At 38.6% G+C, this 17065-nt stretch overlaps 2 protein-coding genes across 2 annotated transcripts; both read right to left on the bottom strand.

Annotated features, from left to right (window-relative positions):
• Positions 1–396: 396 nt before the first annotated feature.
• LOC125808126 (uncharacterized) lies at positions 397–2698 on the bottom strand. The gene is made up of 3 exons (XM_049487874.1): positions 1767–2698; positions 1303–1498; positions 397–867 (listed from the first exon to the last, which is right to left on the bottom strand). The coding sequence occupies exons 1-3, from the start codon at positions 2696–2698 to the stop codon at positions 397–399; spliced, it is 1599 nt and encodes a 532-aa protein (XP_049343831.1).
• A 12963-nt stretch (positions 2699–15661) lies between these two features.
• Positions 15662–16393, bottom strand: LOC125808125 (uncharacterized). Its single transcript, XM_049487873.1, has one exon. The coding sequence runs from the start codon at positions 16391–16393 to the stop codon at positions 15662–15664; it is 732 nt and encodes a 243-aa protein (XP_049343830.1).
• Positions 16394–17065: the final 672 nt, after the last annotated feature.

The raw sequence follows: 17065 nt of genomic DNA, 5'->3' as shown, positions 1-17065 counted from the left end.
TCTTGTTCTTCTTGCCCCTCACCAGGTTCCAGGCAGATGAACAGGTGAAGGTCCCATTTTCAGTTTGCTTCCAGTAGGCTTCATCAGTGACTCCTGCTTGGTAGTGAATAGCAGTGCTAAGCACTTTGGGAACTAGCAAAGGTGGGACATGCATTCTCACCAAAGTTTCATTCCACTGTCCATGTCTTAAGAAATAAGAAACTTGAGTATTATTTAAGCTAGTTATGCCATGACCGAGGTGAGCTAGAGGTCTTTCCCCCATCCAGTTATCCCACCAGAAAAAAGCATTTCCAGAATTTATTCTCCAGCCTATTTCAGTTTCCACCATCTTCCTGTTCCTCAACATGTATTTCCACACTAAAAGAATCTCCTCTATCCCCTTTCTTAGCTACTGGGTTAAACCTCTGGCAATACTTGGCTTTTAGAAATTGACCCCCATAGAGAGTGTTTGGTCATGAAGTTCCACCACTGCTTAATTTGGAGAGAAGTACAAACGTCGTTAAGATGCCTCACACCAATGCCACCTTCCTCATAGGGGAAACTAAGAGATTCCCAAGATGCCCAATGATATTTTTTCTTGTCTCTGTCCATTCCCCAAAAGAAGTCTGCTGTCACTCTTTTGATATATTGCAAGGTAGTTCTAGGAGGGGAAATGGTAGCCATAGTATGAATAGGAATTGATTGAAGTACATGTTTAATCAATGTAGCTTTCCCACCAAAACATAGGATTCGAGAGTGCCAGTCACTGATCTTTTTGACAACCTTTGCCACCAAATCTGAATAATAAATAATCCTCTGTCTTCCTATGTAAAGGGGGCAGACAAGGTAATTTATAGGGCTTTCTCTTTGAGTGAAGCCAATGATTTCCTGGAACATATCAATAAGGTGAGGAAGAGTATCTTTAGGAACCATGAAGTGACTTTTTCCTTTGTTGATGAGTTGGTCTGAAGTATCTTCATAGGTTGATAGAGTTTCCATAATGAATTTCAGAGACTCTTCTCTTCCTAAAGTAAAAATGATAACATCATCAGCGAAGCTTCAGTGATTGATTTGAGGCCCTCTGAAGTCCATTTGGAATCCATGGAAATATTGATTGTCATATAGGTTATTAAGCATTCTAGACAACACCTCAGCCCCTAAAATAAATAGGGATGGGGAAAGAGGGTCCCTTTGCTTGAGACCTCTAGTAGAATGGAAAAAACCATGCCTTGTCCCATTGACTATGATAGAGTACCAATTATTACTCATGATCCTCCACACCATGTCAATGAAGAATTCTCCAAATCCCATGTGTCTTAATACCAGACTAGTAAAGGCCCATGACACTCTGTCATATGCCTTTGCCATGTCCAACTTAATTACCACATTATCCCCTTCCTTAGGTATTTTAATACCACGAATAATCTCCTGTGCCAGCATGACACTCTCTGAAATACACCTACTTCTAATAAAGCCAGACTGGTTGTTGGAGATAAGGTTAGGCAGCATAGGAGCAAGTCTGAGGCATAAAATTTTGGAAAAATGATTTTGTTGGTAAAGTTGCTCAAACTTATGGGTCGGAATTCTGAAAAATTATTAGGATGATCTACTTTTGGGGGTAGAACCAAACTTGCATGTGAAATGAACTTGGGCATGAAGTAACCACAGAAGAAGGCATGAACAACACTCAGAATATCTTCTTTGATGATGTCCCAGCAAATCTGAAAAAACTTCCCACCAAACCCATCTGGACCAGGAGCTGAATTAGGATTCATAGAAAAGACCACCTGCTGCAATTCTTCATTAGTAGGCATTGCTTGGACATATTTTGCTCAAGAGTGACCATTCTTGGGATATGTTGTAATATATCCTCATTGATGGGTTGCTCAGTTCCAGTAAATATGTTCTTAAAGTGATCACAGGCTGCATTGGCTATGTTCTCATCACCCTCTACCCATTCTTCATTTCCTATACAGACTCTGTGGATGAAAAGTTTCCTTCTTCGACCTCTCATAATGGCATGAAAGTACTTGGAGTTGGTGTCACCATCTTTAAACCACTGCAATTGAGTCTTCTGTTTGAGGATAGAATCTTCCAACTTCAAGTATTTGATGTACCTGACATTAATCCTGTGTAAGTTTGGTCTATTTTCAGCAGAATTGTTAACAATCAATGCTTCCTCAGCCACTCTAACTCTCTCCTCATGATCTCGAACAATGCTGAAAATGTATCCAAATGTTCTTCTAGACCAATTACTAGGGGTAGCAGTCAACCTCTTCATTTTCTGTTGTAATCTCCACATAGGATTACCTTCCACTTCCCTGTCCCGGCAAGCTTTAACCACATTATTCAACTCCTCATGTTCAGTCCAGCAGTGCAAGAACTTGAAATATTTGATAGGTTGCTTCACTTTATCTTCAATCTCCATCAATAAGGGACAATGATCAGACCCCACTGAAGGGAGATGGGTAATAGTAGTTTGAGGGATTCCTTGTAACCAGTTGTCATTGACAAGCCTTTTCCACACTCTAGCCTCTTCATTCCTTTGATTGCACCACATATACCTCTGACCCGTGTACTCAAGGTCCATTAATCCACAAGCTTCAATAGTTGCAATGAATTCAAAACTTCTATTCATATTGTAGGGGATGACACCTTCTTTCTCATCTGGTGTAGTAATGACATTAAAATCACCAATAGTACACCAATGAATATTCATATTAGAAAAATAAATAAGTCTATCCCACAAGTGAGGGTTTATGATTAGGGTTTAAGGTTTTAGGGTTTAGGTTTAGGGTTTAGAATTTAGGGTTAGGGTTTAGGGTTTAGGGTTTAGGGTTTAGGGTTTAGGATTTAGAGTTTAGGGTTTAGGGTTTAGGGTTTAGTGTTTAGGATCCACTGTATAGGGTTTAGGGTTTAGTGTTTAAGGTTTAGGTTTAGTGTTTAAGGTTTAGGGTTTAGGGTTCTAAATTTAAGGTTTAGGCTTTAGGGCTTGGGGTTTAGGGTTTAAGGTTTAGGGTTTATGGTTTATGGTTTATGGTTTAGAGTTTAGAGTTTATGGTTTAGGGTTTAGGGTTTAAACTTTAGGGTTTAGGGTTTAGGGTTTTGGGTTCACAGTTTAGGGTTTCAGGTTGAAGGTTTAGGGATTAGGGTTTAGGGTTTAGGGTTTAGGGTTTAGGGTTAGGGTTAGGGTTTAGGGTTTAGGATTTAGGGTTTTGTTTAGGGTTAGGTTTTAGGGTTTAGGGTTTAGGGTTTAGGGTATAGGGTTTAGGGTATATGGTTTTGGGTTTAGTAAAAGAAGTTAAGGGTTTAGGGTCTAGGGTTTAGGTTACAGGGTTTTAAATTTAGGCTTAGGTTTTAGGGTTTAGGTTTTAGGGTCTTGGGTTTTGGGTTTAGAGTTTAGAGTTTATGGTTTAGCGTTTAAATTTTAGGGTTTAGGGTTTAGGGTTTCGAGTTGAATGTTTAGGATTTAGGGTTTATGATTTATGGTTTAGGGTTTAAGGTTTAGGTTTTGGGTTTAGGATTTAGTGTTAGGGTTTAGGGTTTAGGGTTTAGAATTTGGATTTACGGTTTGGGTTTTGGTTTAAGGTTAGGTTTTGGGTTTAGGGTTTATTGTTTGAATTTGGGGTTTAGGGTTTAGGGTTTAGTATTAAGTGTTTAGTTTTAGGGTTTAGGGTTTAGGGTTTTGGGTTTAGGGTTTATGGTTTAGGGTTTAAGGTTTTAGGGTTTAGGTTTAGGGTTTGGGATTTAGGGTCAGGGTTTAGGGTTTAGGTTTTTATTTTTATTTTTATTAACGACCCTTGTGGGGGTCAGGGGCTTAGGAACACCCCCAGGCCTTATCATAAATAAAAACAAAAGAAAAATACAAGGAGGGCGACATAAAACCTTACCTCTAGTCCTATGGTGGTTCAAGAGTCAACATTCCTCCTAAGGGTAGTCAACTCGTCCCCGTACTATATAGGAAACCTAATCTCTACGCATCTCTGGAAGAGAGGACTCCTCTCGATACAAAGTAACTAGGAAGTATAAATAAGGGAGACTCTCCCCTTACAAAGTAGAAGAGAATAAAACCTAAGCCTATCCAAATAGCTAAATCTAATAGAAAAGCTATAAAGAACAGGGTAGTTGACTAAGGAGTGCAACATCATGGAGGTTGTTTAATTCTTTTCGATCTCTTTCTTCTAAAGTTGGACATGCCCTTCTTTTCCAGCAAATAACTACCTTTGGCCTCTACTGGTAGTTGTTGATAAGTGTAGTAGTGATGAGCTATGTCAGTTTTGTGACTTCTTTTAGAGAGAAAATCTGATTAGCTTCCCTATACACACGTCTACACTGAAAAAATTCCAGCTGACTGATGGTGTTGATAAAAGGAGAAATGTGTTGTTGTTGCAGGCTCCAAGAAGGTTTGATTCTTTGAGAAAGCCATACACCATTGAATCCCATGAGCAGCTGCAAGTGTTTCAGCTTGGTTGTTGGTGCCGCTTCCTAAGGGAATGATGAATGCATACACCATATCACCCTTAGAGTCTCTATGAATTCCTCCACCTCTTATCTGATCGGGATTTCCTAATGCACTTCCATCTTTGTTTAACTTGAATATAATACCAAGTGGCCTGATCCATTTCACTTCCTTGACCTGAACTTCCAGCCAGCAACTCTCCACAATTTTCAGCAACCTTTCACAACTGTTAGGCCAATGGAGATAAGGGAAAGCAGACTGAAACATGTTGGTGATGTCTTTGAGAATTAGGAATTTAACTCTAGGAACACTAGACTGTTTGCCCCCATATTTAACAGCACACCTATTTTTCCAAAGGTTCCAATAGATAAAAATAGGAAGAGCCTGCAAGAGAATCTTATGTACTTCATATTTGGTTTCCAGCCCCAACCACTTTATGAATTGATTTTTTAGAGGAATGTTCCTGTGGACAGTGCCTACGAAGCTGAAAAGAAACTCCATATATGAGCAGCAAAATGACCGCTAACAAATATATGGTTGATGTCATCCCATCCTTGAAGTCTGCAATATGAACATCTGCTTGGGTCCCTTCCAAACATAATAATCTTCTCATTGGTAGGGAGTTTGGATCTTAAAGCTCTCCAAAGTAGAAAGGATACTTTAAAAGGAATATTTTTATTCCAGGTATGAGTGTCAATTCTACTCTTTTCCTTCTTTTTTCTGATGAGCTCCCACACAGAAGAGCAGGAAAACAGACCACTGGTAGTTGAGGTCCACATAGCTTCATCAGTATCATTCTCTTGGTGGAAAATTCTAGTGTTGAGGATTTTAGGAACCAGAAGAGGGGGTGCATGCCTTCTTACCATATAATCATTCCAAGTGCCATCAATAATAAATTGTGACACTGTGATAGTGTTGAGGCTGGTAATGTTACTGTCATGTTGAGCAACAGGACCATCTCCCAACCAATTGTCCCACCAAAATGAACAAGTTTCGGAGTGTATTTCTCCACCTGATTTGAGCTTCAACAATGAACTTGTTTCTCATCATATATCCTCAAACAAATGATTGCCCTGTATGAAGTTTTTTTCCTACTGGATGAGTTCTTTGGCAATATTTGGATTTAAGGAATTGGCCCCATAATGAACTTTTGGTTCTAAAGATCCACCATTGTTTGAACTGTAAAGAAGTGCAGATATCTTCAAGTTTTCTTACTCCAATGCCCCCATCCTCATAGGGATAGCTAAGAGTTTCCCAAGATGCCCAATGATATTTTTTTCTTCTCTTTATCCCATCCCTAGAGAAAATCTGCAATCACTCTCTTCATATATTGGATGGTAGTTTTCGGAGGTGAAATTGCATCCACAGTGTGAATCGGGATTGATTGAAGTACATGTTTTATCAAAGTAGCTCTTCCTCCAAAGCTAAGAATTTTGGATTGTCATCCACTGATTTTCTTCATCACCTTTGCAACCGATCAGAATAGTAGATAATTCTTTGCCTCCCTATGTAAAATGGGCATCCAAGGTAAGTGATAGGGCTCCCTTTCTGAATAAAACCAGTAATCTCTTTGATCAATAGAATAATATGTACTGGACTATTTTCAGGATCCATGAAATGACTTTTGTCTTTGTTGATGAGCTGGCCGGATGTAGTTTCATAGGTAGACATGGTCTTCATAATAAGATGTAAAGATAGTCTGTCACTTGATGCAAAAATGATCACATCATCCGCAAAACTCAAATGATTAATCTGTGGTCCCCTTGTTTCCATTTGGAAACCTTTGTATTCTTGAATTTGATGTAGACTATTTAACATCCTAGATAGTACCTCCGCGCCTAAAATAAATAGGGCCGGGGAAAGAGGATCGCCTTGCTTGAGACCCCTAGTCGAGTGAAAGAAACCATGTCTAGTTTCATTCACTATAACAGAGTACCAATTATTGCTCATAATTCGCCAAATCATGTCAATGACCAACTCACTAAATCCCATTTTCCTCATAACCAAGCAAGTGAAAGCCCAAGAGACTCTATCGTAAGCCTTAGTCGAGTTTGATCACCACATTGTCCCCTTCATTAGGTTTCTTGATGCCATGAGTGATTTCTTGTGCCAACATAATGTTCTCAGAAATGCTCCTACCTTTAACAAACCCCGATGATTGTCCGAGATAAGATGTGGAAGAATAGAAGACAATATGTTGCACAAAAGTTTAGAAATAATTTTGTTGGTGAAAAATTACTTAAGCTAAAAGGTCGAAATTTATTGAACTTATTAGGATGTTCAACCTTAGGAAGCAAAACCAAACAGGCATGAGAGATGAATTTGGGCATCTCACAACCACAAAAGAATGATTTAACAGCCTCCAAAAGATCAAATTTGATGATATCCCAACAACATTGATAAAACTTGCCTCTATAACCATCAGGACCCGGGGCTGAATTGGGGTTCATAGAGAAAATCACTTGCTTTAGCTCATCCATAGTCGGTATAGCCTATAGCCTGTTATTTTGTTCCTCATTGATCATTCTAGGAATGTGTTGTAAAACTCCTTCATTCACTCTACTGTCTGTACCAGTAAAAATGTATTTGTCACGACCCGGGAGCACCCCCTAGTCGTAACCGGTGTACTCGACCTCGAAGAGGTTTAATACAAGCCTCTTAGCATTCATTCATCGCATAGACACCAAAACCATAAGGAATTAAAAACTTTCTTCACACACGAAGATACTTTCAATAAATAGCAAGCGGAAGACTTTCTAGACTTTATACATTATGTCTCAAAACCATCTAATACCTGAATACAACATTGGGACTAAGCCCACTCAAAACTTAAGCAAATACTAGAGAGACATAAAAAAAGGAACATGTTGGTTATTGCCCTCGAATCTATGAGGACTCACCAAGTCTTCATCTTCAACTCTTAAAATCCTAACAAGTAGCCATGACATATCACCATCTCCAAATCCCTACACTTTAGTCAAAAAGCAAAAGAAAGGGGTTAGCACAATTAAGTACTAAGTATGGAGACCATGCAAGAAAATATGCACAACGGACATTTACAAGAAATGTATGCTTTCATATCCTTTGATAAAACCTTTCTGTTACAAGTATAAGAGACATAATACAAGTCAACATTAACATATAAGACCATAGCCAACCATACATATACTTAACATAAATCCATATACAACCCATGCTTAACTTTAGAAGGACACATGTCATTTTATTTCCATAGGACCTCTACCTAATATAACCTTAAGACACACTTGAGTGAGACAAGAAGTGACCGCCCACACGATCCTCTTCAAGCACACTTAAGTGTTCCCCAAGATTACCTTAGATAAGGACTTTATAGGCAACGTGCATAATCATACCCGATAGATAGCATATTAATGAGATGATATGTATAATGATGCTTACATAAAATAAATCATATTTAGTGGGGCGTAGTACATGTGTGGTGAGTGACCATCAATATAGTATTTCCAAGGCCTACCACCCCCTTGGAGAGGCGAAAGAGGTACAAACCCCTCAATGTGGTTACCCGGGCCTACCACCCCCCGAGCTAGGGACCAAGGTACAAACCCCTCGATATGGTTATACGGGCCTACTACCCCCCGTACTAGGCAACCAAGGTACCAACCCCTCGATATGGTTATACGGGCCTACTACCCCCCGTACTAGGCAACCAAGGTACCAACCCCTCGATATGGTTATACGGGCCTACTACCCCCTGTACTAGGCAACCAAGGTACCAACCCCTCGATATGGTTATACGGGCCTACTACCCCCCGTACTAGGCAACCAATTCCAAAATCCATATAAATCAGCCCACCAACAACATACATATATATCAACCTTCATAATGTGATCATGGAAGCATGAAAACCATAAACATCACATAATAATTCCATTTCATGATAATATGCAAAATAGACCATAATAGGATGTGTAGTAGTAATTCCATAATTCAAGAGTTCATAAATAATCATAAGGACCCATAAACTTGAAGTAGAAATAGAGGATAAATGGTTGGACTTGTGGAAAGGAAGGTTTCCACAATCGAACCCACATACCTCAACTTGTTCACGAGTATATCAACCTTAGAAATACAATTACATAACTTATTTAACTTCTATTAGCTCAGTAATGATGACGTAAAATAGGATCATCATCATAAGTAAGCCTAGCATGTACAAATACAACTATGCTCCCAAAACAGGGAATTTGACCAGCCTAGTACCTCATGTTGCATCTTAGATTTGAAAAGGAAAATGGCAGAACTAGACTTTATAACCTTCATGAAAGATGTAGATACATCTCTTAGGGTTGCAAAAAAACAAGGATCACCGCAAAATATATTTTGTACAAAAAGATATAGTCAAGACACTAGCCGCTGGTCATGCAGGATTTCAATTCTCGGAATCTGGGCAGAACTTGCCCTATGTTGCGTCCCATATTTCGTATCCATAAAAGTTGAATTAGAATTTTACATAAACATAAAAGTTGTAGGTATACGAGTTAGCTTTCCAAATCATATTTATTCACTACAAACTAATTTCTATAGCAAGAGATATGCCTAAAATACCAAACACTATCCAGCTCAAAAACAGGTTTCGTCACTTACATCCGAAAGGAATGCCATATCCTATCGATTCATATTCAACAAAGCTTTTAATGTATCAAGAAGAGGCACCTAAGTCTACCAAGTCAAGACACACATCACATTATAAAGTTCCTTCACATTCCATCATCATCACATATGAACAATAATAGAGGACACACTTTCAATCACAATACAATAACACTTTAAACAAGATCACCTTGAGATCACATGAACACCTTTATATTCACAACATGATTGCGTTTACTTCATTTGATTCTCATTCAAGTCCTTCACATCCCATTCACATATATGATATCATGTCAACACTTCAATTCCTCATATAATGCCTCCAAGGCCATAAACACAATACATTTAATAAGTAAACACCTCCACCATAAGTGGATCACACATCAATCTATCACAATTCTATATCAATTCTACCTTAACAATGAAGTTAGGTCCACTTACCCTTTTTCCCAAGCCACAATCACCATTCCTCAACTCTCCAACAATTCACAATAGATAAGCATAGATAATAATAGAAGTCAACTATTCAACTCAATCCAAGCATACTTCCATCATCATTCAATCATAAATAATAAACCCACTTCATAAGCCAACTTTAGGAAACTTGCCAAGACATGGGTTCATGGAAATTTCTTTCTTAAAACCATCAACAGACACCATTAATAATGTAAATCATCAAAAAAAATCATTTAATGCAAGAACCCATGCTTAGAATCGAAATTAGGATTTTTGTGTTTTTGGAAGAACTTTGAATCATTTGAATTGAGCTCCTTGAAAGGAAGAATAATCAAGGATAAAGAATCCCCATACCTCTAAGTTGAAAACCCACGAGAATTGAAGAAGAAGGAACTCAAAATCTTCAATCCTAGCTCCAACTTCTTCTTCTTCTTCTTCCCCTCTTCTTCTCTTCTTCACTCAAGGACCCTAACTCTTACTCTTTTAAAATGGAACAAAAATGATCCACAATCATCCTAACACAATAATATAACCTCAAAAGAAAATATTTGTGAAAAGACCAAAATGCCCTTAAATTTCCGGACGGACTCCTTGCTCACTGCCCAACTTTCAAAGGGCATAACTCGCTTATACGAACTCGGAATCGAGCAAACTCGGTGGCGTTGGAAAGATAGTTCCAAGGGATTTCCAAACATAACTGGAACTACTCCTGGATCATCCTGAGCTAGGAGTTATGACTGCTCAAAGTTGGCCAAAAACTCACTGATTTCCCACACTTAACCAAATTTCCAGGTTCTGAACTTTTTCCAAAAGTGACTACTTCCAATTTCAAGCTACTTCATATTCATTTTAAATTGTCGGATGTAACACAATTAAAATGAAATTACATAAAAACCCCTCATAGAACCTCATTATAAAGTCAACACAAAGTCATAGGCTCTTGCTTAACCTATCATTTTCCGAGTCGTTTCAGTATTGGAAGTAGTCACATGTAGCAACAGCAATAGCTTCATTTCCCTGTACCCAGTTATCATCACCAATACAGATTTTGTGAATAAAAAGTTTTCATCTTCTTCCCTTCATGATAACATGGAAATATTTGGAGTTAGTGTCACCTTCCTTGAACACCTGAAGCTGTGTTTTCTGCTTTAAAATGGAAGCTTCTAACTTCAAATATTTGATGTAATGTGCATTGACATAATAGAGTTTAGCTCTATTATCCTCGGTATTGTTGATGATGACTTCTTCCTCAGCTTGTTGGACCTTTTCTTCATACTCTTTAACAGTATTGAAAATATCCCCAAACTCTTTTTTCGACCAAGAACTAAGAGAAGAACATAGCCTTTTCATTTTCTGATGAAGAATGTACATAGGATTATCCTCAACATCCCTATCCTAGCACTCTTTAACAATGAATTGAAAGTCAGCATGATATGTCTAACAGTGGAGAAATTTGAAGTATTTGCCAATTTTTCAGTTCTTACCATCACTTCCATAAGCAAGGGACAATGATCAGAACCAACTGATGGTAAATGGTTGTTGGTACTTTGGGGCATATTTTCCAACCATTGATCATTCACCATAGCTCTATCAAGTCTCTTCCACACCCTATGTTCCTTGGATCTTTGATTACACCAAGTAAAGTGTTGACCACTATACCCTAGATCCACAAGACCACAAGCCTCAGTAACACTAATGAACTCAAAGCTTTTAGGATTTAGGGTCTTTGGTTTAGGTCATAGGGTGTACAGTCTAGAGTTTAAGGTTTAGGGTATAGGGTTTCGGATTTTGGGTTGAAGGTTTTAGTGTTTATGGTTTTGGGTCTGTCGTTAAGGGTTTAGGGTTGAGGGTTTAGGTTTTAGGGTTTTGGGTTTAAGGTTTAGGGTTTGGTTTAGGGTTTAGGTTTTAGGGCTTAAGGTTTATGGTTTAGGATTTAGGATATAGGGTTTAGGGTTAAGAGTTTAGAGTTTAGGGTTTATGGTTTATAGTTTATGGTTTAGGGTTTCAAGATTATTGTTATGGGTTTTGGGTTTATTGTTTATGTGTAGGGTTTAGGATTTAGGGTTTAGGGTTTAGATTTAAGGTTTAGGCTTTAAGGTTTAAGATTTAGGGTTTACTGTTAGGATTTAGGGTTTAGGGTTTAGGGTTTAGAGTTTAGGGTTTATGGTTAAGGGTTTAAGGTTTATGTTTTATGGTTTAGGGTTTTAGGTTTAGGGGTTAGGGTTTAGGGTTTAGGGTTATGGTTTAGGGTTTATGGTTTATGGTTTATGGTTTAAGGTTAGGGTTTCGGGTATCAGGTTTAGTGTTTAGGGTTGGGATTTAGGGTTTTGATTTTAGGAATTAGGGCTTAAGGTTTAGAGTTTAGGATTTAGGGTTTAGGGTGTAGGGTTTAATGTTTGGATTTAGGGTTTAGGCTTCAGGGTTAGGGTTTAGGGTTTAGGGTCTTCGATTTAGGGCTTATGGTGTAAAGTCTAGAGTTTAAAGTTTAGGGTCTAGGGTTTCGGGTTTTGGGTTGAAGGTTTAGGGTTTAGTGTTTTGGGTCTGTGGTTAAGGATTTAGGGTTGAGGGTTTAGGTTTTAGGGTTTGGTTTAGGGTTTAGGTTTTAGGGTTTAAGGTTTACGGTTTAGGGTTTAGGGTTTAGGGCTTAGGGTTTAGAGTTTAGGGTTAAGGGTTTCTGGTTTCTAGTTTCTGGTTTATTATTTAGGGTGTAGGGTTTATGTTTTAGGTTTAGGGTTTAAGGTTTATGGTTTAGGATATAGGGTTTAGGTTTTAGGCTTTAAGGTTTAAGATTTAGGGTTTATGTTAGGAATTAGGGTTTAGGGTTTAGGGTTTAGAGTTTAGGGTTTATGGTTAAGGGTTTGGGGTTTAGGGTTTAGGTTTGGTTTAGGGCTTTGGGTTTATAGTTTAGGGTTTAGGGTTTATGGTTTATGGGTTAGGGTTTAGGGTTTAGGGTTTAGGATTAGGGTTTCAGGTTTTGGGTTTTGGATTTAGGATTTAGGGTTTAGGGTAGGATTAGGATTTAGGGTTTTGATTTTAGGGTTTAAGGCTTAGGGTTTAGGGTTTAGGGTCTTTGGTTTGGGGCTTAGGGTTTATAGTCTAGAGTTTAAGGTTTAGGGTATAGGGTTTCGAGTTTTTGCTTAAATGTTTTGGATTTAGGATTTAGGGTTTTGGGTTTTGGGTCGGTGGTTAAGTGTTTAGGGTTTTTTTTAAAATGACCCTTGGAGGGGTCAGGGGATTAAGCAATACCCCCAGGCCTTAACTTATAAAGCAAAAATTACAAGGAGGGGGACATAAGCCTAACCTCCGATCCTATGGTGGTTCAGTTGTTGACCTGAATACAAGGTTAGTCAACTCATCCCCTTACAAAAAAAGGAGAAATTAAGAAACTAAGCACCTAAAAGAGAGGACTCCTCTCGATACAAAGAATCTAGGAATCATAAACTAGGGAGATTCTACCTTTACAAATTAGAAAGAAAACCTATACCCATTCAAAAAAGCTATAATTGTTTAAACTATAGCTAGGTTGAAAAGATAGTATCCAACCTCATGGGGGTTCTTTGATCCTCTTAATCTTCTTTCTCCTGAAGCTTTCCATTTCCAGCATGTCTAATTGATGGTAAGCTTTTGCTTTCTTTGGCAATTCTTGAATGTTGAAGTATAGTTGTGGGCTAGGGAACTTGTGACTATGTTTTGCAAGGGAATCGGCCACAAAGTTGGCTTCTTTGTATCTATATTTACACCTGAATTCATGTGCCTGCCTGGTGAGTGCTTGGAGTCGTTGTACCTTTTTGCTAATGCTCCGTGGAGGGTTTTGTTTTGATCTCGATCCAATCCACCAGAAGTTGTGAGTCTACTTCCAAAAGGATATTCTTGTATCCTAATTCTAAAGATCATGTCATCCCAAAAATAGCTGCTTCTAATTCGGCATGGTTGTTAGTTCCCTCCCCTAAGGGAGTGGCAAATGCTAGTACCATTTCCCCTGTATGATCCCTTAGTATACCCCCTGCTCCTATTCTGCCTGGGTTGCTCACGGCACTGCCGTCACTGTTGAGCAAGACCCATTGATCTGGAAGTTTGAGGGTTTAGGGTTTTGTTTACGGTTTAGGTTTTAGGGTTTACAGTTTAGGGTTTAGAGTATAGGGCTTAGGGTTTATGGTTTAGAGTTTTGGGTTTATGGTTTATGGTTTATGGTTTACGGTTTCGGGTTTATTGTTTAGGGTTTTCGGTTTATGGTTTAGGTTTAGGGTTTAGGGTTTAGGGTTTTGGGTTTAGGTTTAGGGTTTAGGCTTTAAGGTTTAAGATTTAGGGTTTATGGTTAGGATTAAAGTTTTAGGGTTTAGGGTTTAGAGTTTAGGGTTTATGGTTTAGGGTTTGGGGATTAGGGTTTAGGTTTTAAGGTTTACGCAGAGGAGCAGGTGAATTTTCCATCAGAATTAAGTTTCCACACTGCTTGATCAGGGATTCCTTGCTGGTATTGAAAGTGAGTATCTACGATGTTAGCTACCATATTGTGAGGGGCTTGTTGAATCACCATCTCCATATTCCATTGGTTCTCAATCAGGAAGTCAGCCACTTTACTGTTGTTGAACCTGTTGCTGTTATTAGAGAAATTGGCTAAGGGGCCAACTCCTAGCCAATTGTCTCACCAAAAGAAGCAAGTTCCAGAATTGATTTTCCAGTGTATGTGCTCCTTAATCTTCAGTTTGTTAATCATTAAGTGTTTCCGGATTAGGGACTCACTAGTGTCCCATTTCTTGCTGATAGGATTGGATCTTTGACAATATTTAGCTCTCAAAAATTCCCCCCAAAGAGTGTGTTTTGATCTAAAAATCCACCATTGCTTATATTGAAATGCCATGCATACTTCTTGCAAATTTCTCATACCAATATCACCTTCCTCATAAGGAAAACTCAAATTCTTCCATGATGACCAATGATATTTTTTCCTTCCATTTTTCCATCCCCAGAAAAAATCAGCCATAAGGCTTTGTATTTGTTTGATAACAGTAGAAGGGGGGGATATAGAAGAAATTAAGTGAATGGGAAGGGATTGAAGCATATGCTTGACTAGGGTATTTCTGCCTCCATAGCTCAGAATTTTGACCTTCCAACTTGTAATTCTGTTGATTACTTTGTTGATAAGATCAGAAAAGTAAATGATTCTTGGCCTGCCAGTGTACAGTGGACATCCAAGGTAAGTAATAGGGCCCTCCTTTTGCTTTAAACGTGTAAGCCTCTTAATCCTATCCTTAGTGCTATTGAAGGCATTAGAAAGGACCAAAAAATGGCTTTTATCTTTGCTCACTAACTGTCCAGAAGTCTCCTCATAGATATTCAGAATATGCATAATTAGTTCAAGAGACTTTTTTCCTTCCAGAGGTAAAAATGATAATGTCATCTGCAAAGCTAAGGTGATTAACTGGAGGGCCTCTCCTTTCCATAAAGAAACCATGATAGTCAGGATTGCTATGAAGTCTGTTCAATGATCTAGAAAGAACCTCAGCCCCTAAAATAAATAGGGCAGGTGATAATGGGTCACCCTGCTTCAGGCCTCTAGTAGATTGAAAGAAACCATATCTTTTCCCATTAACAATAAGTGAGTACCAATTATTTGCCATGATCCTCCACACCATATCAATGAACACCTCATCAAAGCCCATTTTCCTTAGGACCAAACATGTATAAGACCAAGAAACCCTGTCATAGGCCTTTGCCATGTCCAATTTAATGACCATATTGCTCCCTAGATTAGACTTCTTAATCTGATGAATAATCTCTTGAGCTAGCATGATATTCTCTGATATGCTTCGACCTTTGACAAAGCCTGATTGATTAAGAGAAATCAGGTTGGATAGGATAGGACCCGGTCTCATGCTGAGGAGTTTAGAGATGATTTTGCTGGTGAAGTTAATAAGACTGATGGGACTGAATTCAGAAAGCTTATTTGGATTGTTTACTTTGGGCAGCAACACAATACAAGAGTGGGAAAAATATTTGGGAATCATTTACCCACTGAAGAAGGCCAATATGACATCATATAGGTCATGCTTAATAATCTGCCAGCACTTCTGGAAGAAACATCCATTCATACCATCTGGGCCTGCTGCAAAATTTGGGTTCATAGAAAAAACCACCTATTTTAATTCCTCATTAGTAGGCATGACAGTTAGCATGGCATTGTGTTCTTGATTAAGCATTTTGGGAATATAGTCAAGGGGCTCCTCATTGATGAATTTATCCTCTCCTGTGAAAATATGCTGAAAGTGATCACATGCTTCCTTTGCAATAATTTCATCTCCTTGTATCCACTCACCATCCTCTCTCAGAATTCTGTGTATGAATAATCTCCTCCTTCTCCCTCTTATTAAGGAGTGAAAATACTTTGTGTTGCTATCACCCTCTTTAAACCATTGGAGTTGAGTATTTTGCTTCAAAATGGACTCTTCTAACTTCAAGAATCTGATGTAATTAGTGTTGAGCTCATGTAGGGCAGTTCTATTCTCCTCTGTATTAGTTTGTATAAAGAGTTCTTCAGCAAGTTTAACTCTATTTTCATACTCCTTGACTTTAATAAAAATGTCACCAAATTCTCCCTTAGACCAAGCACTGAGAGTACAGGCCAGTCTTTTGATTTTCTGATGAAACCTCCACATGCTGTTGCCCTCCAGTTCCTTATCCCAGCAAGCTTGAACAATGTCTAGGAAGTTAGGTTGGTCAGCGCAGTAGTTGAGAAACTTGAAATATTTAATGTGGTCATCCCTTCTAGCATTCATTTCCATCAATAGAGGATAGTGGTCTGATCCTACTGAGGGAAGATGAATGATGGTGGTTTGAGGCATATATTCCAGCCAAGAATCATTTACCATAGCCCTGTCAAGTCTCTTCTACACCCTATTGTGTATACCCCTGTTGTTGGACCATGTGAATTTCTGTCCACTAAAGCCAAGGTCCATCAGGCCACAAGCTTCAATCACTGCAATGAATTCCAGACTTTTTCTCATATTGTGACGCACCCCTCCCAGCTTCTCATCAGTGGAGGTAATAACATTAAAGTCCCCCACAGTACACCAAGGGGAGTTGGATTTAGCAGTAGCATGGTACAACATTCTATCCCAGAGGGGTTTTCTAAGATGGTCCTTACATTTGGCATGGACAAAGGTATTGGTGAATTTGGTATGTAACTCATTATGAGCAATTTCACAGGTGATATGCTGCTCATCTTCCTCAATCACAGTGCAGTCAACATCCAGATTCCAAAACAACCAGATCTTGCCATTGCAATTACTCATAGCATTGTCCATGGCCAGTTGATGCTTCAAAGTCTGAACATGTATGATATCTGAGAATGGTTCCAAGATTGCCATAATAGAAATATGATGCATATTCTTAAGCATTTTAAGTCTTTCCATAACCCCCTGGGTGTTAATCCCTCTTACATTCCAAATGAGTGTACTGATCAGTGACAGTGTTGATATCTTGATTCTTGAAATAGAATCTGTCATGATGAAAACCCTTTGGAGATAGACGTTGATCATTTG

Source organism: Solanum verrucosum, unplaced genomic scaffold (genome assembly GCF_900185275.1).
Source record: "Solanum verrucosum unplaced genomic scaffold, falcon-dt-bn FXZP01000412.1, whole genome shotgun sequence".
In the NCBI taxonomy this organism is placed as follows: Eukaryota; Viridiplantae; Streptophyta; class Magnoliopsida; order Solanales; family Solanaceae; genus Solanum; species Solanum verrucosum.
This window is presented reverse-complemented; position numbering and strand designations above follow the sequence as displayed.